The sequence below is a fragment of the Sceloporus undulatus genome, chromosome 7, assembly GCF_019175285.1.
Source record: "Sceloporus undulatus isolate JIND9_A2432 ecotype Alabama chromosome 7, SceUnd_v1.1, whole genome shotgun sequence".
In the NCBI taxonomy this organism is placed as follows: domain Eukaryota; kingdom Metazoa; phylum Chordata; class Lepidosauria; order Squamata; family Phrynosomatidae; genus Sceloporus; species Sceloporus undulatus.
In genome coordinates, this window is record NC_056528.1 from 35,491,735 (window position 1) to 35,515,110 (window position 23,376).

Here is a 23,376-nt window from a genome sequence, read left to right on the forward strand (position 1 = left end):
AAAAGTACATTGAAAAGAATTTTTAAACTGGTCCAACATTGAACATCCCAGCCTGTCCTTATAGTAATTCCCTAAATGCCTGTGTGAACAGGTAGGTCTTCACCTGCCAGCGGAAAGCCATCAAGGAGGGAGCCGTTCTGATCACGCTGGGCAGGGAGTTCCAGAGTCTAGGGGCAGCCACTGAGAAGGCCCACTCTCGTGTCCCCACCAACTGTGTTTGTGATGATGTTGGGACAGAGAGAAGGGCTTCCCCAGAGGATCTCAGAGTCCAGGCTGGTTCATACCAGGAGAAACGGTCTGCCAAATAGTGCGGACTTGAGCCATGTAGGGCTTTGTAGGTAATAACCAGGACCTTGAATTGTGCCCGGAAACAAACTGGCAGCCAATGAAGCTGTTTCAACAGGGACATTGTATGGTTTCTGTAATCTGAGATCACAGCACCCCAAAGAGATGAGCAGCTGGGGGCATGAAGGACTGAGGCTCCCATGTTTCTGCCACTGCAGCCACTCATTTAATGGGCCACACTGAGTGACACTCTCCTCTAAGGTGTCACTTGGTGCAGTCAAAACCCTCCACACCCCCTAGTGACACTCATGTTCTTATGGAGTCCTGGGATTTGTAGTTTGTTTTGGTACCGGAGATCTCCAAGAAAGAAGGTAAAATATCTCACAAAACTACAAATCCTAGGATCCCATAGCCCAGCGGCATGGCAGCTGAAGTGGTGTCAAACTGTAGTGCAGATGCAGCTTTGTCCATGGCATCCTCAGCTTGATGCATCAAGCCATGGATGAAGAATATATGGATATCAATATGGAAGGTTGGCTGTACTGACTTTGAGGATGGAAAAACAAAAGCAAACCAGGTCTTTAGCCTTCTTCTTATACCTGGCCATATATTAAATAGAAAGCTCTCATCAGGTTTAGCAAATCAATACAGTAAACATGTGAAATGGTCCCCAGAAATCGTCAGAATTCTATTTCACAGCAGGAGCAACTGAGAGGGAAAGAGAGAAATAACGAAAAGGAGAATCTGAAATAGAATAACTTACTATATAGCCATTTAGATCACAAAAGGATCATAAAAGTCAGAAGCACTTTGTTTGAAGCAAGGTTCATCATGTAACCCTCTGGATTTGTTGCAGAAGGGGGAAGGATTGGGGCAGGGGAGGGAGAGGGAAAGGAAGAAAGAAAGAAATTGCAAAACAATTTGTGGTTATGGCTGTTGCCGACAATGCTGTTGGGATTTAAAACTTGTTAAAGGCCAGATCGTCTGCCATCTCGCATTCCTCAACCAGCCAGAGATACCAATTGTCAGTGCAACAGAAGACACAGTGGTTATTGGAAGTCAATAAAAGCACTTCCAAAACAATGTGTGCTTCAAAAGGTCATTTATTACCAAACAGAAAAGTAAGGTGCCAGAAATAGCCCCAGCAATAATCTGATGACAGCTTAGGCAACATTTAATACAAATCCACCTATGTTTAAGAATAAAGAGTTTAAGTTGCTGGTTTTTCAATTCATTTCAGAATCAGAGTTTCTTGTCCAAGGAGGGCAGGGTGGTATAAATTGTAAATGGCCTGGTTTTAAAAGTGGGTACTTTGGTTGTGAGATGTGAGCAACAGACAGATTGTTACTTGTTACATATGTTGACACTCTTGGGTTGTCGCTTTAAACAGCTTGCCTAAATTTGTTTGACCTGCTCTCAACTTGATTTGATTCTGTTGGTTTTGCTCTCAGAGGTAATTGTTCATCTGTTCCATTTTTTGCTAAGGAGTACTTCAAAATTAAGACGTGTTTTGGAGGAATGGGCCCATAAATTGATGACCAGGAGATATGGCAACCACTTTGGGGTGACGAAAAATGAACAACAGAAAAAACAGTGGCTGGATGATCCCAAGTCAATTGGGTGGTGAATTTGTCCTGGATTTTAATTTGAACTTTAAGAGAACTACCCCAACTGCTGACCCTAGTTTAGTTTTTTGCACTTTAGATAATCTCGCTAAAGTTCAGACTCACAAATGTCCATTTCTGATTTATATTTTCCCCAACTACTGCAGCTTTAGTGCCACTATTAGAACATATTTAGATGTTGTCATGTTTTATAGACTGCAGTTTTATGGTCTGTAATTACATCATGAACAAATTTTGCATTTAATATGTTTTGAGCCAATTTAGAAGGGTACTCCATGAAAGGCAGGTTATAAATACTGGAGTAAATAAAATAAATACAGGGAGTGACTGCATAACTGCCCCAAAAATATCCACTGAGTTTCGTCGGTGGGTAGAAAGTTGAAATCAGATATTTTCAGTTCATTCTCCAAAACTTTCCACTGAACAACTTTCCATTAATATGCCCTGACCTTTGAAAATTAGTATATCAAGGACAAATGTGACAGCTTTTCCCGCATGTGTTAGTATAGTGGTCCTTTGGTATTCATTCAGGTTTGGTTCAAGGTCTCTTTATGGATTCCAAAATCTGTGGCTGCTCAAATCCCATTAAATACAATGGCACAGTAAAATGGTGTCCCTAATATAAAATGGCAAAATCAATGTTTGCTTTTTGGAATTTGGGGTCCATAGATGGTGAAATCCATGAATGAAGAATCTGAATACAGAGGACTGACTGTGTTCTGTATTCATAGTGGTGTTTTTAATCTCCAAGAATATCCAGATACACAGAAATCCCACCTGCATTTTGAAATGGTTGTTCCATGTGATTATTCTGAATATACAGAACAGCAAAAGTTTCTCAGATATCATGGATCTAGGCCACTTTTTTGAGATGTCAATGGGGCAGTTTGTATTTTACCTACAACTGTGTCGGGAAATTCTTTCAATATGGCCGTTATTATTCTTGGTTGATTTAGGGATAGTAGGAAATCTCCTTGTGTGTTTTTATTTTGGTTTGTTTGGTTTCTTTTTTAAATGTAGGCAATAAAAAGTAATTTCAACTTTGCCTTCTGTTTCCTATTTCTCTCCAAAGAACCACATTGCTTTTAAAAAAGAGCCAGGCAATTACATTTTGACTATGTTCCACACAATCAGTGGGCTATGGATAGAAGGAAAGTAATATATCCCACTTTAATATTGTAAAATGTTATTCTTGAATCTTTCTTAAGGTCACAGCAGAGTGGAGACTGTAGACACGGCATGACTTTACCTCTTGACAGCACCAATGTATTACATACCCTCCAACTGCCCCAGTTTAGCTGGGACAGCCTGGATTAATCCTTCACCATCCCACTTTTTCAGTTGCTTTTGAAATGCCCCAGTTTCCTTCATTTACTCCCACTTTCCTCCTTTGTGCTGTGTTTACTTCCATTGCCACAAACTAAGTTCAAAGTACAAAAGGAGTTTGCACGCCATTAAAAAAAATATAGACCACAGATGATTTACATAACTAAAATGGAAAATGAAGGCATTAGAATAGTTTTTAAAAATCCTATACCTTAGCTCAGTCATTAGCTAAAATGGAGACTGTTATCAAGGAATCAGAAGATGTCTTAGGGTTTGTCTATACCTGTGAAAACACTGCACTCACCCTGAAGCCGGTGCTGGCAGACTTGACATCATACAACTATTTCCAGGGAGAATTCCTGCTTTTTTGCCCTCCCATTGACTTTGCCCGGAACGAAGTAAAGTTAGGAACAACTCTGGTGTTTCCCATTGGAGAAGCAGCAGCTGTGAGAGGGTAGCATAGGGGAACACTGATAGTATAATGGCACCAATACATGGGTCAATGTAAGTGATGTACTTTAACTCTTATCTATAAAAAAGGAACCATTCCTTTTTTATACATATGCTCTTGTGAAAGACAAGAGCATATACTGCCCTGGAAGCACCAGCCTTTAAGGTGAGCAAAAACAGTTAGTCCTGCTGGAACTTTGCAAGCTCTTTGGCATTATTTTGCTCTGCTTCATCCTTTAGATCCTTTCTTACATGTCCCTAAGTTTTACCTTTGACTTATCTATGGGTCATATCAAAATCTATCATTTTGTCTCCAAAATCTGCCCTCGACTTATACTTATAGTCGTGTATATACAGTATACACTGTATTATGGTCACTTACCCCTGTTGTAGCACATTGGCTGAGGTTTGTGTCACGTACATCTCTGTGCATGGAGTTATGCATTGGTTGTGCTATGCAATCCTGTAGAATGGCAGTGTTGCCCAACTGAGCTCACACCCAAATGCACAGGTGGATAGGCATTTACCCTGACATCTCTCACGCACACAACTCCCTTTCTGCAAACATGAACTGAATGTCAATGTTTGGCAGTCTCCAGATGCATATACAGGGGAAATTATGCTTGCATAAAACACCACCACAATCCCAGATTGCATAAAATACCACCACAATCCCACAATCCCAGGCAAGTTGCTTGATTTTAATGGGCAATTAAGATCCATTAGCATTGCAAAAGACCTTTCGCCCAGTGGAGATGAAATGTTTGCTGTTTTGCTGATGTAGTTCAGCATAGCTCCCTGCATTTTGGATTTTCCTCAAGAGTGTGGCTACAGAGAATGCCTTGATGAATATCTACACATCAAAATTTCCTACTGTATCACCCACCTACTGATATTCCACCCATCCCCAACAAATCAGATTATTTCTACCATTGGCATGTCTTATTTTGAATCATTTGTGGAGCTGGCAGTATCAAAGGCAAATATCAGGAGCTCTGGCTGACAAAACAAGACTGCTGCCAAATATGGAAACATTAACTTACTTCGAAGATAAGCCAAGTGCATTGTATATTGCGGTATGTTGGGTGTGTTAGTATATATACAGTATAATTTCATTAAATCATGACTTTCTACCAAATGACATCCCAAAAGATATTTATCAAAGCAAGAAAGCACTAGAAAGGTGCTCCTTGCATTCACTTTAATATTTCCCCTTTTCTTCTAGCCTGGAGATCTAATTCCATTAAATATGTACATTTTTTGACTGGAAGACTTCTTCATGTATCTTTCAGATGAATCTTAAAAGTACATAAGGTCTGTAGGGCATCTTTTTTAAAGTGCAAATGAGGCCCAGAGTAGAATATTGTCTATGAGCCTTTTCCATTTATTTATATTCCTACAGTGTTTTACCTTTCTCTTGCTGCGATAATGATGTGGAAAATGTGAGAGTCCAACACACCTTCTGCAGAGCCCAGTCAAACAACATTTGTCTGATTTAATGCTTGACATAACAGAAACTTAACTTTGGCCAATCTCCATTTGTATTGGCTTTATTAGCCATTGTCATGTTGGGTGACGTCCTATGTTTTACATGGTTGAGAAATGCTCTTAAGGATTTGGGAGACTTTGGGTCAATAGATTTTTTAATTTAATGTTTCTGGTCCCAGCACAAGTCCCAGTGAAATTCACTTAACGTTGTGCCACAATATATGGTCAACCTTCCATATTCACGGGGTCTTTATCCATGGATTCAAACATCCACAGCTTGAAAACATTTTAAAAATATATACATTCAAAAAAGCAAATCTTGATTTTGCCATTTTATATACAGGGATACCATTTTACTGCACTATTGTATTTAATGGGACTTGAGCATCTATGGATTTTAGTATCCACGGGAGTCCTGGAACCAAGGGCCCACTGTATATTCTGAAGAATATTAGGGTGAATCTATAAAAACACACTCTAAAGGCAATGGTCTGAGGCTGCATCAACACTGCAGAATCAATGCAATTTGAGACCATTTTAACTGCCATGCTATAGAATTCTGGGATTTGCAATTTTGTGAGATACTTAGCCTTTTCTGTTGGAGAGTTTTGGTACCACAATAAACTACAAATACAAGGTTTCCATATTTTTGGGCCATTAAACTTCATTAATTCTGCAGAGCTCTCTAGTTGAAAATTCAAAATGCCGCTCCCTAAATTGCAAATCCCAGGATTCCCTAGGTGGCAGCCATAGCAGTTAAAGAGGAATGTAAATATAAATATAAAGTGGAAGATAAACTGCTGTAACAGTGTAATATGGTATTTTTTTGAGCTTCAGAGGAAGGCAAAGGGAAACCTGCTCTGAACAAATCTTGCCAACAAACCCCAATGATCGGTTCACTTTAGAATTTCTATGGCCTGATTTAAATGGGCCTTTGCGCCACCCCTATCACGTGCTAGGGGTTGGCTGAGGACACAGCGTCCATACCAGTCTCATCCCTAGCACGTGACGGGGGCGTCAAAATGGCAGCACCCTGTACACACAGCCATTTGATGTAATGGGCGCATCACATCCAAATGGCGTGGCGTGGCCGTTACGTCTTGGTGCCACTGAAGGGCGCTTGTGGCACCCTTTCAGTGGCACCAAAAGGAGCTCCATTTCAAAGCTCCTTCTGCTGCGCGTATTGCTGGCACGGCCTTTAAACGGCCACACCAGCGATATAGAGAGAAAGGGGCCAAGCGGCCCCTTTCACCCTTTCCCCGCTGCTGTTGAAGCATGAAGCCCCAAGGACACCCCTTTCCAGGCCGCGGAGAAGCAGTGTTTTGCTGCTTCCCCAAGGCCTGTGAAAGCGGCGGATTGGGGCCTTTGGGGCTGCCGCTGTGGCCGCTGAGTCCCCAATCTGTCAGGAAAAGGGGTGGGTGCAGGCCGCCCCAAAGGGGTGGTCTGTATCCCGCCTATAAGCCCAAAACTACTTGAAGGCACACAACGACGACAACAAAAACAACAATCCCCAGAATGCAATGGCCAGCATACACAGTGTACATTCTGTATATTTAGTCCCTTAAAACTTGAGTTGAAAGTAATAAAGTGTTAGTCCCAGACTCTGCTCCTGAACCCTATGGGCTTTCCTTCTCTTGAAGAACAGTTCTAAGTATGTCCCACTTTTTGTTGGTGGTGTTATATGCCTTCAAGTTGTTTCCAACTTATGACAACCCTAAAGCAATTCTGTTGTGGGGGTTTCTTGGCAAGATGTATTCAGAAATTTGCCATTGCCCAATGAGTTTCATAGCCGAGATATGAATTGAACCCTGGTCTCCAGACTCAAACCACTGTGCCACCCTTGGAAAAGTTCCTTTTTTATATTTCTTGAGAGGTCAAAGAGAGGTAGAAAAAGTTGCTTTTTCTGGACTACAGCTCCCTGAATCCTTTTGCCAACATGGTCATTTGCTTTGCACTGGGTGCCGAATTGGCAGCAAGTTGGGGGCAAAGAAAGCAGGGAGAGGCAGGATATAAATTATTATTGTTGTTGTTGTTGTTGTTGTTGTTGTTGTTGTAAGTTTCATACCACCAGCCTCCAGTATTCAGATTTTTCAGTAACTAAAAAGGGATTGTTCAGCCACTTTTGAAAAACGGCTAAAGGGAGAACTGTTTAAAAAAAACTCCTAGTAATGATCATGGTAACCGTCTTTGTATTGGAGGCCTTAGAACTATAATGGTAATGGTTCCCTTGCGGCATTAATAAAAGTGAAATGGCTACTTGTGCGCTGCTGTTTTGCTGTTTTTATGGTGGCCTTAGACACACTTTGCTTTCCCCTTTCCTCAGTTCCTTGCCAGGAAGATCATTGTTGCAGCTGACAACTTACGGATTTTTTTTCTGACACAAAATAATAGTGACAGTAGTTTTATATAGTTCAGTTACAGAAAGGGTCCAAATGTCTGGGCAAATAAGCGGGCATTAAACTGGGCTAATAAACTGATACTAAATGAGGTTTGGACAATTTTATTGTACATTAATGCTGCCCGTAAATATTTAATGTGTATTTTTAATGTATATTCTATTCCCGCCTTCACACTTTATGTGGTTTGTGAACTGTGATGAACTTGATTTCACCATAACCGTAACTAATTACTTTTCTCAAGTAACTTCACTGAGGTGTGCTTCACAGACTCACACATACACTGGTTTGCAAAGAGAAAGCTAAGGTGGACCCCGACAGGTTGAAAGCAAATTAAATCGGACCATTAGGGCCTTTCAGATATCCAGGTGAGAAAGGGCAGGATGGCTGAGATTGTTCCATAGGTAGGGGAATTCCTCCAAGCCTAGCATACAGATTCAAACATCCCCAGCGATATTCAGTACGGCAAGTGGGATTTAGTTCTGTATATGTGAGGCATAAATGCAAAGGTCAGGAAAAGTGGTGGGGGAAAGAAATAAGCTCTTTAGCACAATAGTCCTCACTCCGAACTGATTCCAAGATGGAAATAACAACCCGAGTGAGAAGCAATTTCGTACTTTGCTCATAAGGCAGCCTCCACCTCAATCCTCTCAAGCAAAAAGCACAGCTTTAAAGCTTTCAGCACTCCCCGTTACATTGGATAATTGTTATATCCTTGTTTTCCTTTTGTCAGGAGTTCTGTCACCGATAACAGCCAAAGGGATGGGAGGAGATGTAAGGTTTCTGCAAAATTATTATCCATTTGGGGTTGGGGGGGAGAATAGTCAGAACGTCAACGGGAATGTTTTGGTTTCCAAAAGGGTAAGCAGGTGTCTTAGGAGCCCCAGATGAGCTGTGTCCGGGCTTGTACAAACAGCCTCCAAATCATGCTTGTTTGTTATTCGCTTGGAGTTTTTAAACCATCTTAATTCTGCCGTTCCCAGAATTCAGATGCCGCACAATGGCCCATAATGAACAGCACCTGGGTTTACCTCAATTACTATACAAATCCGAACACAGTGGCAGAAAAGGCGCTTTTTAAACCAATGATGGATTCGAATGTGCCTTTCATAATTGGATTCAAAAGCTTCAGATTCCATTTTGCAACTTGTTCATAAAATGCAGAGGGAGGGAAGGCGGGGGGAAACCTGGCGCCGAGTCAAAAGAAAGACTTTGCACCAGAGAAATTGCAGAACCAGCCAACTGCTGGTAACTAAGCAGCCAAATTTTTAATCTGAGGATTTGGGGCACAGCCGGTCTCCCTCCCTCCCTCCCTCTCTTCCACCCGCCATAGCCCCACACTCTTGGCTCTGGTCTTTGCGATGGTTATTATTATTTCACTAATTGAATTGCTGTTAAAGCACAAAGTATAATTTAACATCCAGAATTTATGATACAATAGTGTGTTTTTTTTCCTGGTAATAAATGCATTATTACAGTCACTTTTAATGGAGTCGTGCGTATTCCCCATGCAATTGTGCCTGATATAGCTACTGCATCAGTGTTGTGTGTAGACAATTGAATTAATTGGAGACAGGGTCATTAACTCGACCTGAATACCTCTGATTGCTTCTGTAAATAAGGTTAGAGAGCAAATGGCTAATCTTTGTTGTCATTATGGATTCTTTTTCACATTTTCACACTGCCTAGTATATTAAAATCATTTTACTAAGCACCTTTCAGGCTGTTGGTGTGTTTACCATACTTTCTTGCATATCGTAAAGCCATAATAGTATCATCCTTCCATTTCATTTCCCGTATCCGTAAAAAATATGATACTGGAGGGAGACCTGTACTGACTTTGAGCTTATAAAAACCACCGGACCAACAAATTAATAAGTCACAATGAATAAACGGAGTTGGGGATGGGAGGGAGCTTGTAAATAATTTAGAAAAACTCACCCTAGTCCAATTGCCAAACAAAAGTTTATTTCTAATGATGTGCCAACCCATATCTCCCCAGTCTGATTTCGATTTGGCACAAGAAAAATAGGTTCTCTCCAAAAATACTTGATGAACATTTGAAGAGTACTCATTTTAACTTTATGGCAATCTCAATTGAGCTTAACATAGCCATGTGTCCTGCTTTACAGAGGACTGTGCTGCCTTTGAAGGGCATTCGTAGGTCAGTCCTTTCTTTTAAAGTGTCCACTGTTTGAAGGCCTCCCTGGTTCATATCTGGGTGAGAAGAGAAAGAACCTCTCCAAAGGGGGTAGTTGCTTCCAAGTAGTCATGCATTGGATTGTAGTCTTAAAATAGCTCAGAATAAGCTAATTTTGCTTGGTATGACTTCTGTCCAATAAATAGGCACTGGGTCCTCCTGCACAAAGGGAAAGAGGCTTGTTTTCCCAACTCTGTTGAAAGCTCCTCTTTGAAATATCTAACTTTTTCCCTCTTCCACAATGATAGAGAGTTGCTGGAATCCATAATGGAGAGGAAGCAAGTTCCATGGCGAAGGGTAAAGCCAAGTTGCTATTCATCGTTTGTAAACATAGTTATGATGCGAGGGACTTGCTGCAAATCCCTTTGAATTTCCACTTTAATCTTATACAGCCTTGATAATTATTCATGTCACTGGAACAAGTTATTATCCTGTAGAGCCAGTGTTTCATTTCCTTCTCTTTCCTTTGTTTCCTTCACTCTTTTTTTATTTTATTTAATGTTAAAGCTCCTCAGGAGCTCTATCCCATAAATGAGTCATACAGAGGATTTAGATGAGTCTCGCACTGTGCACTTTTGCAAAGAGTTCTTGACAGCAGGTTACAATATACCACAAAAACAGCTATAAAAATGGAAATAAAAATACCCCAGCAAGTATGATTGCCTACCAACCAACTGGCTGGGAGGGAGATGTAGCCAGGTGGGATCTTAGTAGAAAGATGGAACTTACCTGAAAAGCCAAGATGATGTGCCTTGTTGCAAGGGTGTTGCTCTACTAACTGAGATGGAGATTTGTACACAACCTTTTCCTCTTCAGAGCCCACCAAAACTGGAGAATATGCCCTTGTCTCCCACCTGGAGATAACCTATAAGAATTAGTGACTCAGGGCCAGACCCTAAGATCTGGCAACCCTACCTAAAACCCTAACCCAGCACTGAAACTACTACTACATACTGCCTCTTGATGTTTTGTTGTAATTGTTGTTGTTTTTGTGTGTCTTCAAGTCATTTCCCGCTTATGGTGACCTTAGGGAGAACCTATCATAGGGTTTCCTTGGCATGTTTCTTCCAAAGGGGTTTGCCATTACCATCCTCTGAGGCTGAGAGAGTATGACTTGCCCCTGGTCACCCAGTGGGTTTCCATAGCTGAGCTGGGATTCAAATCCTGGTCTCCAGAGTCATAATCCAGTGCTCAAACCAGTAGACCATACTGGGTCCATGAGAACTGGAGACCAAGGGCTAGACTCCAAGATTTGGCAACACTACCCAGAATCCTAGTCCTATACTCCAACTACTACATCATGCTAACTCTTGACTTTTTTATACAATTCATGGGGATGCTGACAGACATGTGCTGGCCTTACTGTAAACAGATCAATTTGAATGATTGTATTACCTTTGAGTAGCAAAGGGAACCTGCTACAGCCTTGGTAATAGCAACAGCAACATACTGCATATGGACTGGAAGTCAAGGTTGTCGATCAGATAGATTCATGCCGTTTCTTTTATTGTCATTTACAATAACAGGACAAGGAACTGCGCCTTTAGACTTTCAGGGTTTTCACGCTGAAGATTTAAGATGTCAGCGTCAAACGTGACACTGATAACATTAGGCAAAGCATGGGAGCAGAATCTTGTAATAGCTGTCATTTCCTCTCCACCCCACCACAACTGTTTATTAATAGTCATTTTTTGATTTATAGTGGATGCTTAGAAGGATTTTCACTTCCATTTATCTTCAGCAGAAACACCCTCTTACTCTTAATGCATTATGAATGCCATAATTAACAAGATATTCCAAGTTGAAGGGTGGGAAAAGATTTAGTTTAACATCAGGTCTTTCAAGACAGGGTTCAGTCTAAAGTAGATTGAAGTAGACTCTCAGCCCTTGTAAAACCAGTTGTTGCCAAACTAGCACATAGCATCCCAAATAAATACTGAGCAGAAACTAATATTAAAATGAAGAGAGAACTTAAAAGGGTTTTTTCCCCCAATTGGAAATCATGTTTTTCTGTCACTTTTACTTAAGGAAAAACAAGAATGTTTGTATTTTGGATAACTACATCATCATCATCATTGTTGTCATCATTACAGTTTGGTTGTTTTAATTTTGATTTGCTGCATTAGACTGCATCTATACCACAGAAATAATGCCGTTTGACACTGCTCTAACCACTATACTTCCATCCTATGGAAACTGGGATTTGTCATTTGTCGAGATATTTAGCTTTCCCTGTCAGAGAGCTCTGGTGCCAGAGAAAACTACAAATCCCAGGATTCCTTTAGGCATCTACAGTGGGCAACTACAGAGGGGCATGTCCCCCTTCCATGAGACATACCTAACACAACTGGAAGTGACTTTGCATCACTTCTACTTTTATTTTCATTCAGTTTTCAGCAATTTGGATGCCTGGGAGTGAAAAATCACCCAGTTCTAAAAATAAAATATAAATATTAAATATTTCCCACCCTTCTGGGGCCCTGTGGATCATAGGCCTGAAAAAAAGAGAATTGAGCAAAGGATATATATGTTGCAATGAGGGACTACCGTGCCCCAGATTTGCTAACTCTGCGATGCTAACTGTGGTTTTCAGAGGCTAATGTTCATAACAAATAATATAAAGATGGCTATTTGAGGTTTAACATTTGATTACTGCATTTGTGTTATCACACATTTCAATATCTCAGAAAGGCATCTAAAGCTTTAGTTATGCGCAGCTAAATTTAATACATTGATGATTTGATTAATTATCTGCCTTTTGTCCAATAAATCAAGTAAAAACACTTTATTCGGTCGGGAGCCCTGGTGTATCAAGGGAACATTTTTGATTACTGAATATTGTGATAGAACAAGGACTGGACTCCATTCACCCTGGAGGAGATTAATAATTGCCAGTGGTATGCATGATATTTGTAACTACTCAGCTTCACCTTTCAATTATTAAAATATTAAGAGTAAATGACGTGTTGAAAATAATGTAATAACCGTCTCAGCAGCGAGCAGGGGAAAAACAAGTAATGCGTAAATTGCATGTTCATTCTTCGTTTATGGTGCAGAAAAATAAGCCATGCACACGATAGCTTCGTAATCATTTAAGAGACATTTGGAAAATAAATCTCCAATTTAAGGAAATGCTGAAAGCAAAAGTGGAGGCTTGGAAATCTGAGTGTTTTGCTTGCTTCCTCCAACCAAATCCTTCCCTCCACCAAAAAGAGAAATGCAGTACCATCCCAAACCCTTCCATACATACAAACATCAGTTAAATGATAACTGGAAATGATGGGAGTCATAGAGGAGATCGAATAAACTAGTGTACTACTGTACTATCTGTGGCTGGCATCCTGGTGGGAAGTTACAGTGATGCCATAGACTGGTTATAAGACATATTTTTTGAATGTATTAGATAATAGATAATAAGGTAAGTAACTGTTGGGAGGAGGTAAGAGAAGAAAATCTTACAAGGGAGGAAAAGTAAGGGAAGAGTATTTGGTGGAATGATTTGAATAAAGATGGTGAATGACAAGGGAAATAGTTGACAGTTTAGTCAGAGAGTTAGATTCAGAGTTTGAAAGAGTCTTTTAGGCTGTATCTAGACCGCCAGATACGATGCCCCCGTCACATGATGGGGTTGGCTGAGGATGCAGCGTCCATACCAGCCTCGCCCCTACCATGTGACGGGGGTGTAATCGTGGTGGCGCCCTATACACGTACGCCGTCTCCAAACAGAGGGGTGTGTTTGTGACGCCCTTGCGCTGCTGTTAAGACATCCTCTGTTTGAAGGGCTGCCTAGTTTAAGTCTTTAAAAATAACCAGAACCAAAGGTAGTGAGGGCCCTAAAGGTGTCCATCAACAGTTAACACATCTGGGAGATCCTAGTCAATGGGACAATGAATCCGGTCTGGGTTGCACTCCATATTTTAAAGAGGTCATCCAAGGTCCTGAACCTGTTTGGAAGGAAGAGTGGAGCATGTTGAATACATGCTTTAAACTTTGGACTGAAACCCAGAGGAGACTCATGGTCCACTGAGATAGCAGCCACTAGCCATCGCTGATCTTATTTGACAGGCATGGTTTCTGAAGTCTCCAAAATGGTATTTCCCAACATTGCTAGCTGAGAGTCTTTAACAGAAGATGCTGTGGATTGAATCCTGGATTTTCCACTAGTAAAGCTTGTGCTGGGCAACTGAGCTACAGTTCTTCTCTCTGTTTCATACCCACCTGAGTCTCATATGAATGAAAAATGGAAGAACAGGTCCATCAGCCAGTATTCAAACCCTTGACCTTCATAGAAAACTATTTTAAAGGATGTGGCTGAAATGAGCCTCCTGAGGAAAAGATTATCCCAAGCTATACTTCTCTTAAAATGACAGGGAGGTTCCCCCCACCACCACCCACCCCCCCTCAAATGGCTTGCAACCTCTCTATTTCAATTAATCTTTCCTTTGGAAATGGTGATTTCTTCTCCCCTTCCTCACCATCACCATCATGGCTCATTTTGTATATGTTCCTTTTCCCGGAATCAATTGTACTGCCTATCAGTATGCATTGATCTTTCGTTTTGCACGGCACTGAGAAAAAGTATTTCTCATCGTAGCTGATTATATAGCCGCGCAACTCACATACTGCCCCAAAGTGCTGAAAAGGGAATGCTTCTGCTTTAAAAGGATATGGTTTGGTGGCCTTGGGTCCTTCAACATGAAATTGCAAGATGTATCAGAAGTCATAATTTTGTTATCCAAGATGAAAAGCAAACATGACCTCATCGTATTTGTTATGAACAAGAAAAGCATTATTTTGAGCCAACCGGCAATCTTTCAGAAGTAGATTTTTGCAATGTTGTCTGGCATATAATAGATTTTAGGGGTAGTTTTTGGATTGCTTTTTGCCAGAAATGAAATTAAGGCCAGGCTGGGTCTCTTTTTTTATTATTTTTGTCTTACCTTTGTCAAACAATTAAGGGCCTATTCAAATTCAGCTTTTACTGCTCCCTTAACAGTTTTTCCCACACTGACCCAGATACGGATAATGGCTACTACCCAGGGATATTAAATGATATTCACAAATATTCTTGTTTCCAAAGACAAAGCGGACACAGAAAGGCATTACATTTTTAAAGAATATTAGTAGACTTCTCTCATTTCAGGACTTTGTGTGCGTGTGTGTGTGTGTGTGTGTGTGTATTTGCACACAAAAATATTTCTTAGTAGAAAAATGTGTACTTTGCATAAAGTATTTTTCTGTACAAAAATGTTGTGTGTTGGTTCAAATTAAGGTGTTTTTCCCCACCAGATCTCTGCTCAGCACCTATTCAGCAGGAGATCATAAACTCATAACTGCTGGGGTTTCATGGCCATCTTGGATTGTGTATTCCTGAATGGAAGAGGGTTAGATTGGAAGGCCCTTGAGGCCTCTTCCAACTCAGTGATTAGGTTCAAGTTGTGAAAGACTAAACAGGACCCCAAACACCAACCGTTGCAGCCTGGCAGTAACCCAGCCAAAGTGCTTCTGAGACATTGCTGATCAAGGCACTGGCGAATAACATCTGCAAGCACTCTCCTGATCACAGAGGGCATTGAAACAAGCAGTTGTGCCAGGATCCCAAGGGCTTGTCCCATGAGTGGGAGAGCATTTTTGGACATAATTCCCCAGCTGCCCAGTTTACAGCATGTTGGAAGCACCTTGGTCATGACACTGCCAGGCTGCCAAGAAAGTCTATTTGAAAGGTGGCATCATTGGACACAACCAAAATGACAAAGCTCTGTCATCATAGGTGATGATGCAGGATTTTGGCCCAAATTTTTTCACAAATGAATTTTTCACAAATAAAGCCCCAAAGTACCAAAAAAAAAAAAAAAAAAGGAATGAAATAATCTACAAAATCTCTCATAATCTCATATAGCAAGAAGAATATATATATATATATATATATATATATATATATATATATATAACTGCGCACAATCTTTTGATCCTTCTAAAGTTCCTTCTAATGTGGAAATGACCATTTTATGGTATGCAGGCTCTGTCTCAGTATTGGCTTAGCGAAAGTATGAGTGAAAAACTAGTTTCCAGTGAAGAATCCCTAGGGCTTCTCTAGGGAATCATAATACGCCTACAGCTCTTTGTATACAGCCCTGGAGAGGGAGGTTAGAATAACCCGCAGCATTCGTTAAAATTAATTTTTAAAGTGTTTACATCCAGATATTAGAACTGCCTAATGCCCTTCATTTGAGCATAAATTATAAATGTGTTGACCAGAGAGGGAAAGGGAATGAGAGAGAAGACTATGCATTTCACTTGGTAAATTATTTAAACTACGATTATTTGTTTTCACGAGCCACATCCTAACAGGTTTGGATGTGTGATGATAAATTATATCTTGTTTGTCTCTTTGCTCGTAATCCCTGTGTTCTGCTTAGCTTAAAAACCTCAGAAACCACTTCAGAAATTAGAAGATGCAAATCCTCTTCTCCTGTGAATCTGGTGCTGTCTCTTTTTATTCAGACAGAGTTGTTGGGGTTTTTTGAGGAATATGATTAACAGTTGCATCCTAAGATGTCAAAAACATGGAATTAACAAAGGCTGATGTTTGACCCATTATTATATGAGCAGAATTATATGTTCCCCAGGTACCATGGTGTTCCAAATTACATGGGAGAGGATGGTTTAAGGACTTTCCTCATCAGTAGTACCCACTCTATTTCTCCAGTCCCTTTTTAAAGCCATTTCAACTACTGACCATCACTATGTGTTGTTGCCATGAATTCCATAACATACAGTGGGGCCCTTGGTATCCATTGGGGCTTGGTTCCAGGACCTCCTATGGATATCAAAATCCATGGATACACATTTTTCCTCCAGAGATGTTCCCCTAAGTGGTGAAAGATGTCTGTTAGCCAGCCCACATTTTGTCCTCGTATACGTACTTTGCATTTAACATGCCTTCTTTTGCAACTGATTCTTAAAAGGTAAACATGAGTTTAATTTGCAAGTCTCATTGCTCAGGCACATGTCTCTGAGAAAATCCGATTGTGGGAGGAAAAACAGGTTAACCGAAGGGAAAACACACTCCCACTTCGTGTCTGGTTTGAACCACAGCTGAGTGAGCAATTCAGTTTCAAGATTCTGAACTTACTATGAACATTAAATCATCCAAGATTGAGGAATGAAAAACAGATGGACTTTTGGAAATATTAACGCTCATCCCTCTCTCTGTTTATCTCTTGTCTTCTCTCTTTCTCTCCACTTCTGATTTGCAGTGGCCTTGCATTGCCAACAGTGCACAACACAGTCTTGGTACATTCCAGTGGAGGCTCAGGAAGCTCCAGTGAATCTGAAAGCAGCTCTGAGTCAGATTCAGACAGTGAAACCAGCTCCAGTGATAGTGAATGCAATGAAGAGTCACGCAGTGGAACTCCAGAGGTAACGCCTAAATTCTTACACCCTTCCTCTGTATAAAGTTATGTGTTCTAGGGTTGGAATTTTATTTTTGCAACTGAGTATTCCCATCTCTTTGTAAATGCAAGCCCTCTGTTCTTTTGACGCAATAATGCAATCCACTTGGGGCTGGCCACAAAAATGGGAAAAATACCCAAGCTTTTTCGTTTTATTGTTCAAGCCAATTGCCAGAAAAGCCAGGGGTACTGCCCTTGTTCTCACTCACTCACTCTCCTGCCTACATTTAGTTTAGCTGTAAGATTTAAGAGTGTAGACAGCTCTCAGACCTGTCCCAAAAGAGCTGAGGACTGGAGCGTGGCTTTGGCGCGGCTTCTGGTCTCTTAGGATGCATGCATCATTTAATCATTTAAATAGCATACCTCCAAAGTGACCCGAAGCAGCTTTATTTTTGCCTGTATGTATGGGCTCAAAATAGAGGATTAGTTTTTTGTGGGGTTTTCAGGCTATGTGACCATGTTCTAGAAGAGTTTATTCCTAATGTTTAGCATTCTCTGAAGATGCCAGCATCTGTGGCTGGCATCTTCAGAGAATGCTAAACATCAGGAATAAACTCATCTAGAACATGGCCACATAGCCTGAAAAATCCCCAAAAAGCCATGGCTGCCAGTCATGAAAGCCTTCGCCTTCACAAAACAGAGCATTATCTGTATTTAAATCATGAGATGTTCTTCATTCATTTAATTAGGCTGCATCACAGTAACTATAGAAACAACTAAACCCTTAGGCTGCATCTGCAATGTAGAATTAATGCAGTTTGACACTGCTTTAACTGTCATGGCTCAATGCTATGGAAACTGGGATTTGTAGTTTCTTGTGGCAGTAGAGCTGTCTGACAGGGAAGGCTAAATAACTCATAAAATGACAAATCCCAGGATTCCATAGGATGGAGCCATGACATTTAAAGTGTCACACTGCATTATTTCTGCAGTGTAGATGCAGACTCAATGATAGCACAAACTGAATCAAGCCATTCCTTGTTAAATGATGATAGTATTATTCGATACTGTATTGATCAAGCAAGAAACAAATATTCTTAAAACTAGGTAGTTCTGATTTCTCAAACGTTATAAAAGATGGTGTTGCAAGTGGAGCTTTGAAAGCTAGCAATATGTATATTGTGCATTTTGGTTGGCCGACAAAGGTATCACTGTTTAGTGGATTTTTGATGTTATTGGATTTGCTGTATGGCCAACATAGCTATCCTTGGATGCGATGTTCTGTTGTTGTTGTTGCTGCTGTTTTAAAGTTTAGTTTTCTTTCTCCCTTCTTCAGCCTGAACCTCCTTCAGCTAACAAATGGCAGTTGGATAAATGGTTAAACAAAGTCAACCCCCACAACAAAACGATCATCAACAACCAGCATGAAAACCACAGTGAGAACAGCTCTCAGGCTCAGAGCAACTCTCAGAATGAAGGGCAAAACAAAGGGAAGCTAAACAGCAGCTTGCCTCTGACTGATTCCAAAGACCGGGCGCTACGTAGTCCCATCCGAGAGAAGGCCAAGCCACGGGTTGCCCACAAAGCCCCGGCCGAAGCGAAAGCTTCTAAGCAGAAATCTCCAGCTCACAATGAACCTGCCACCCAAAGGACTACCGGGAAAAAGCAACCCAAAAAAGTAGAACGGACTCCCAGCGCCGACGAATACAATTGGCCCAAACCAAATATTACCAGCAGCACACCCAAAGAGAAGGAATTGCAAGATGCCCAAGAGCAGCCAAAAGTTCGCACAAAAGTCGCAGCGGGGAAGACTGCTCCCAGGAAAGAGCCGAGAACTACCACTGGCCCCGCACTCGAAAAGAAAAAATATCGGGGGCCCAGCAAAACCATTCCAAAGTCTCGGGAGTTTGTGGAAACCGATTCATCCACTTCCGATTCAAACACGGACCAGGAGGAAAACCTGCAGGCTAAGACCTTGCAGGCGTGCAGTGGCCCTGACAGTGCCATCAAAGCCAAGGATTCCAGCAGTAATATCCTCAGCGTCAGTAGCTTAACAAGTACCGGCAGCAACGTTTCCATTGACCCCAATAGCAATGACTTAGAAGAGCCCCTTTTCTCCCCGATCCCCATTGTCCAGAATGAGCCCCTCTCCCCACTCAAAGACTTTGAAGAACTCAAATACCTTTGGGTGAAAATTGACCTGAGTTTGCTCTCTCGGATTCCTGGGCAAGGCACCTTTGAGAGCATGCCTGGGAAAATGGAACCCAGGGAAGTCAATACGAAACATAGACGGCAATGTCGAGAGTCCCCAACACTCGCTGCTGAAAAACCACCCACTAAATCGAAAAGGAAGCACAAGGTAAAATGCAGTTTTCATTTATTTGCAACTTCTAATAAATTCCCAACCCTTAGTGGATCCATGGTACTTAACAACAGGGATGGAAAATAACATTTCAGCACAGAGAACGCTGTTTTCTGTGTAGGAAACGTTTTTTTTCTGTGCTTATATATTGTTTTCTGGACAGAAAATGTCATTTTGTACATTAAAAGACACATGCATTTCTTTGTACAGAATAAGTCCTATGATGTGAATATTCTGTGAAAGCCGCATTGTTTTTGATGAATTTCTCACAGAAAAGAGAAAAATCATAAAATGGTTTATTCTTGCCTATGAAAATAAAATTTATGAAGATTTGCATCCTGACAAGGCAATGGTAAACACAGGGATGCACAATCCCTGTACAACATGGTGCTGCACAATGCACAATTATCAGAATCTTGTTAGTATCTTCTTCATGGAAGTAGTTGGACTTTTTTGTTTGATGTGGAATGTCTACATTCAGTTCAAGGTTGTGGAAACATAGCTGAACATGTGGTGTCATTAAAAGGCATAGCAATCTGGAAAATCAGTATGCAAAGGGATCTTGTAGATACTACACCAGATTGGGGCCGTGGCAACCGCATACCGTGCCCCGTTATTGCCTTTCTGTGGCACAAAAAGGAGCTGCAAAAAGCAGCTCTTTTCTGCACTGAGGAAAAGGCACCGTAGCCGCCAGCGCCATGGCTTTTCAGCACTCCTTTGGTGATGCATCATGTAGATGCAGTGCCAGAGGTGCACTGTGATGCCATGTGCTGTGTGGTGTGGCACTGTGCCACCGGGGCTCCTCATGTGCATGCAAATTCCCCCCCCCCCCCCAAAATGTGTGTTTGTGCATTTGGCTGCACATTTGGATATGTATTCATTTCAAAAGGTTGCCACTCAACACATGGGTTGCCTAGCAGAATCAATGCATAAATCTGCATGCCAAGATTTATGATGCACAACCCTGATGTAGGATCTTGGCCATAGTGTCATTTAGTCATACCTCTTTCACAGAAAATATATGGGAAGAATGAGGATTGCTTCACAATTGAAATGGTTCTCTTATAATGCCCTATAATGTTCCCCAGGACTGGGTGGAGAACTGGGCACCAGGAAAACAAAATGGAACTCATGGAAATTGAAGGGTTGAAAGGGAATGGGGAATGGAAAGGAAGCACACACCATACAAGAAATATGCATAAATATATTTCAGGGGAAGGAACTGGGAAAACTATCCCTGAGTGTTCCTCTCCTAAGAAAACACTGTAAAATTCATGGGGTCATCATAAGTCGACAGGCAATTTGAAGGCACATACACACATACATACAAAAGTTCATGCTGACTTTATTTTAAAGTCCATAGATTGATGTGCAAGGTGGGGGGGTTGTTATTACTGGGTTTGTTATTGTTGTGTACAGCACATGCATCCTTAGTATTTTGCTGTGTTCTTCCTCTCAGTACAAAATGTAGTGGCGGCTTCGGATGTGATAACTGTGATAAGTGAACCCACTCTGGGTTTATTCTGAAGTTTAAAGGTCAGGTCCTTGGAGAACTCCTTTAAAGTTCCTTTCTAGTTCAAACTTAGTTTCGGATTAAAACCTGAACTTGAAACTAAAACTTGATGTCAGGTTTTACCACCACACTGACAGCAGAACAGTAGCTTCCACTGCAAGCCTAGGTCTAGAAAACCTGGGTGCTTCTCCAGAGAATTAACCCGAAGTCACTTGAAATAGAGTTCAGAATACACCAAGAAGAGAGAGATAGGATTTCCTTGCTTTGTCTAGCCTAGTACTACATCTTTGCCAGATGATATTCTTTGTAGTGTCTGGAGCATTAATGTCATGTTTTCCTCCAACTTAAATAGGCATGCCTCCATTAAAACCAACAGGGTGTACATGCTATAACAGTTGCTGAGTGCTGTCTTTTAGTATATACAGAAGAGTGTGGACTTTGTTACATAAACATCTGAGATATATCAAAATGCCATTCACTTAAGTAACAATCTTCCTTTCTTTCATTCATTTTTGCAACAGCTACAAGTAAAGCAGAATCTTTTGTGACTCAAGAGACAATGCTTTATCATGTGTTTTATGTTATTTACGCCCATGGGTATCCTATCAGGCGGGGTATGACAGCATGCTTCAAACTAAAATGTGTTTTTAGAAAGGAAACAGGGGTTTTATATCACAAATGAATATTTGCAGTCATCTCAGTGGGGCTTTTTTCCCCCTACCTCATATGGTTCTACTTCTGGTTTTGCTGAGAAAAAAAATGGTTTTGGGACACTAAAAAAAGAATATTGTAAATCTCAACCAATACAACATCAGCCATCAGTAGAATCTACATTTGAAAATGTCAGTTTTAGAGCTGTATGAATGAAAAGAGTGGAGGCAAACAAATGTTTTTCCATTCCTCCCTCCATGCTGTCATCCTTTGGCCTGTGAGGGAGTGAACAGGCGGGCCCAGCTCCACAAGGGCTAACCTGAAGATAGAGATCCCTCCCTCCATGCTAACTGTCATCCTTCAGCCTGTGAGGGAGTGAACAGGCTCCATCAGGGCTAGCCTGAATAAAGAGAGCCCTCCTTCCATGCTAACTGTCATCCTTCAGCCTGTGAGGGAGTGAACAGGCAGGCCCAGCTCCATCAGGGCTAACCTGAAGATAGAGAGCCCTCCCTCCGTGATAACTGTCATCCTTCAGCTTGCGAGGGAGTGAACAGGCAGGCCCAGCTCCATCAGGGCTAGCCTGAAGATAGAGAGCCCTCCCTCCGTGATAACTGTCATCCTTCGGCCTGCGAGGGAATGAACAGGCAGGCCCAGCTCCATCAGGGCTAGCCTGAAGATAGAGAGTCCTCTGTGATACTGTCATCCTTTGGCCTGTGAGGGAATGAACAGGAAGACCCAGCCCCATCAGGGCTAGCCTGAAGATAGTGAGCCTTCCCTCCATGATAACTGTCATCCTTCAGCCTGCGAGGGAGTGAATAGGCAGACCCAGCTCCATCAGGGCTAGCCTGAAGATAAGAGAGCCCTCCCTCCATGATAACTGTCATCCTTTGGCCTGTGAGGGAGTGAACAGGCAGACCCAGCTTCATTAGGGCTAGCCTGAAGATAGAGAGCCCTCCCTCCATGATAACTGTTATTCTTCGGCCTGTGAGAGAGTGAACAGGCAGGCCCAGCTCAACCAGGGCTAGCCTGAAGAAGAAGAGCCTTCCCATCAGTCCATCTGCCTTGGTCCAGGCCCCAGAGGGAGAGAAGAACCACTGGACCTCATCCTCTTTCCCACCACCATTCCCTTCTCCTTTTGTGTCATGTCTTTTAGATTGTAAACCTGAGGACAGGGAATAATTGTAAGCCACTCTGATAGCCATTACGGCTGAAGGGCAGGGTATAAATACCATAAATAAATAATAAATAAATAAATAGAGATTAAGTGCCAGGTTTCCAGACAACTGTTTCCAGTCTGTTTCTCAGAATGAAAATAGTGAAATAGAATGAAGATAGTGACAATATGGTTAAACCAACCTATGCCTCTTTTAGCAGAAGTGTAGGGAGCCTCAGGTTCCAGGGCTAAATCTGGCCCTTCTGAGGTCCCAATCCAGCCCTTTTGAGTTCCCCAGATTGACAGATACCTTCCTCATTGTTGGAGGGTTTCCTGGCTTTTGTCCATTTTTTTTTTCATTTTGAAAAGTTAAGGTACGTTGCGGGGGGGGGGGGGGGGGGGGCTCATCTACATTTGCCAGAATACTAGGCTGCCCCTGAAGTATTCCGACTCCAAACTCTCCCTGAATGCCCCCACTCAAATGCTGTGGGTGTTCAGTGAATGATGGGTGCCTATTGTCCCATATGGTCTCT

General features: G+C 41.6%; 1 protein-coding gene across 6 annotated transcripts in view; it reads left to right on the forward strand.

The window, feature by feature from the left end:
- The window catches only part of AFF2 (AF4/FMR2 family member 2), a 436,989-nt gene that overhangs the window by 339,454 nt on the left and 74,159 nt on the right, over positions 1-23,376 (forward strand). For all 6 annotated transcript variants that reach the window (XM_042478423.1, XM_042478422.1, XM_042478420.1 and 3 more), the window contains 2 exons: positions 17,030-17,192; positions 18,501-19,523. In XM_042478423.1, coding sequence (XP_042334357.1) covers positions 17,030-17,192; positions 18,501-19,523 — 1,186 coding nt within the window. The remainder of the gene's footprint in view (positions 1-17,029; positions 17,193-18,500; positions 19,524-23,376) is intronic.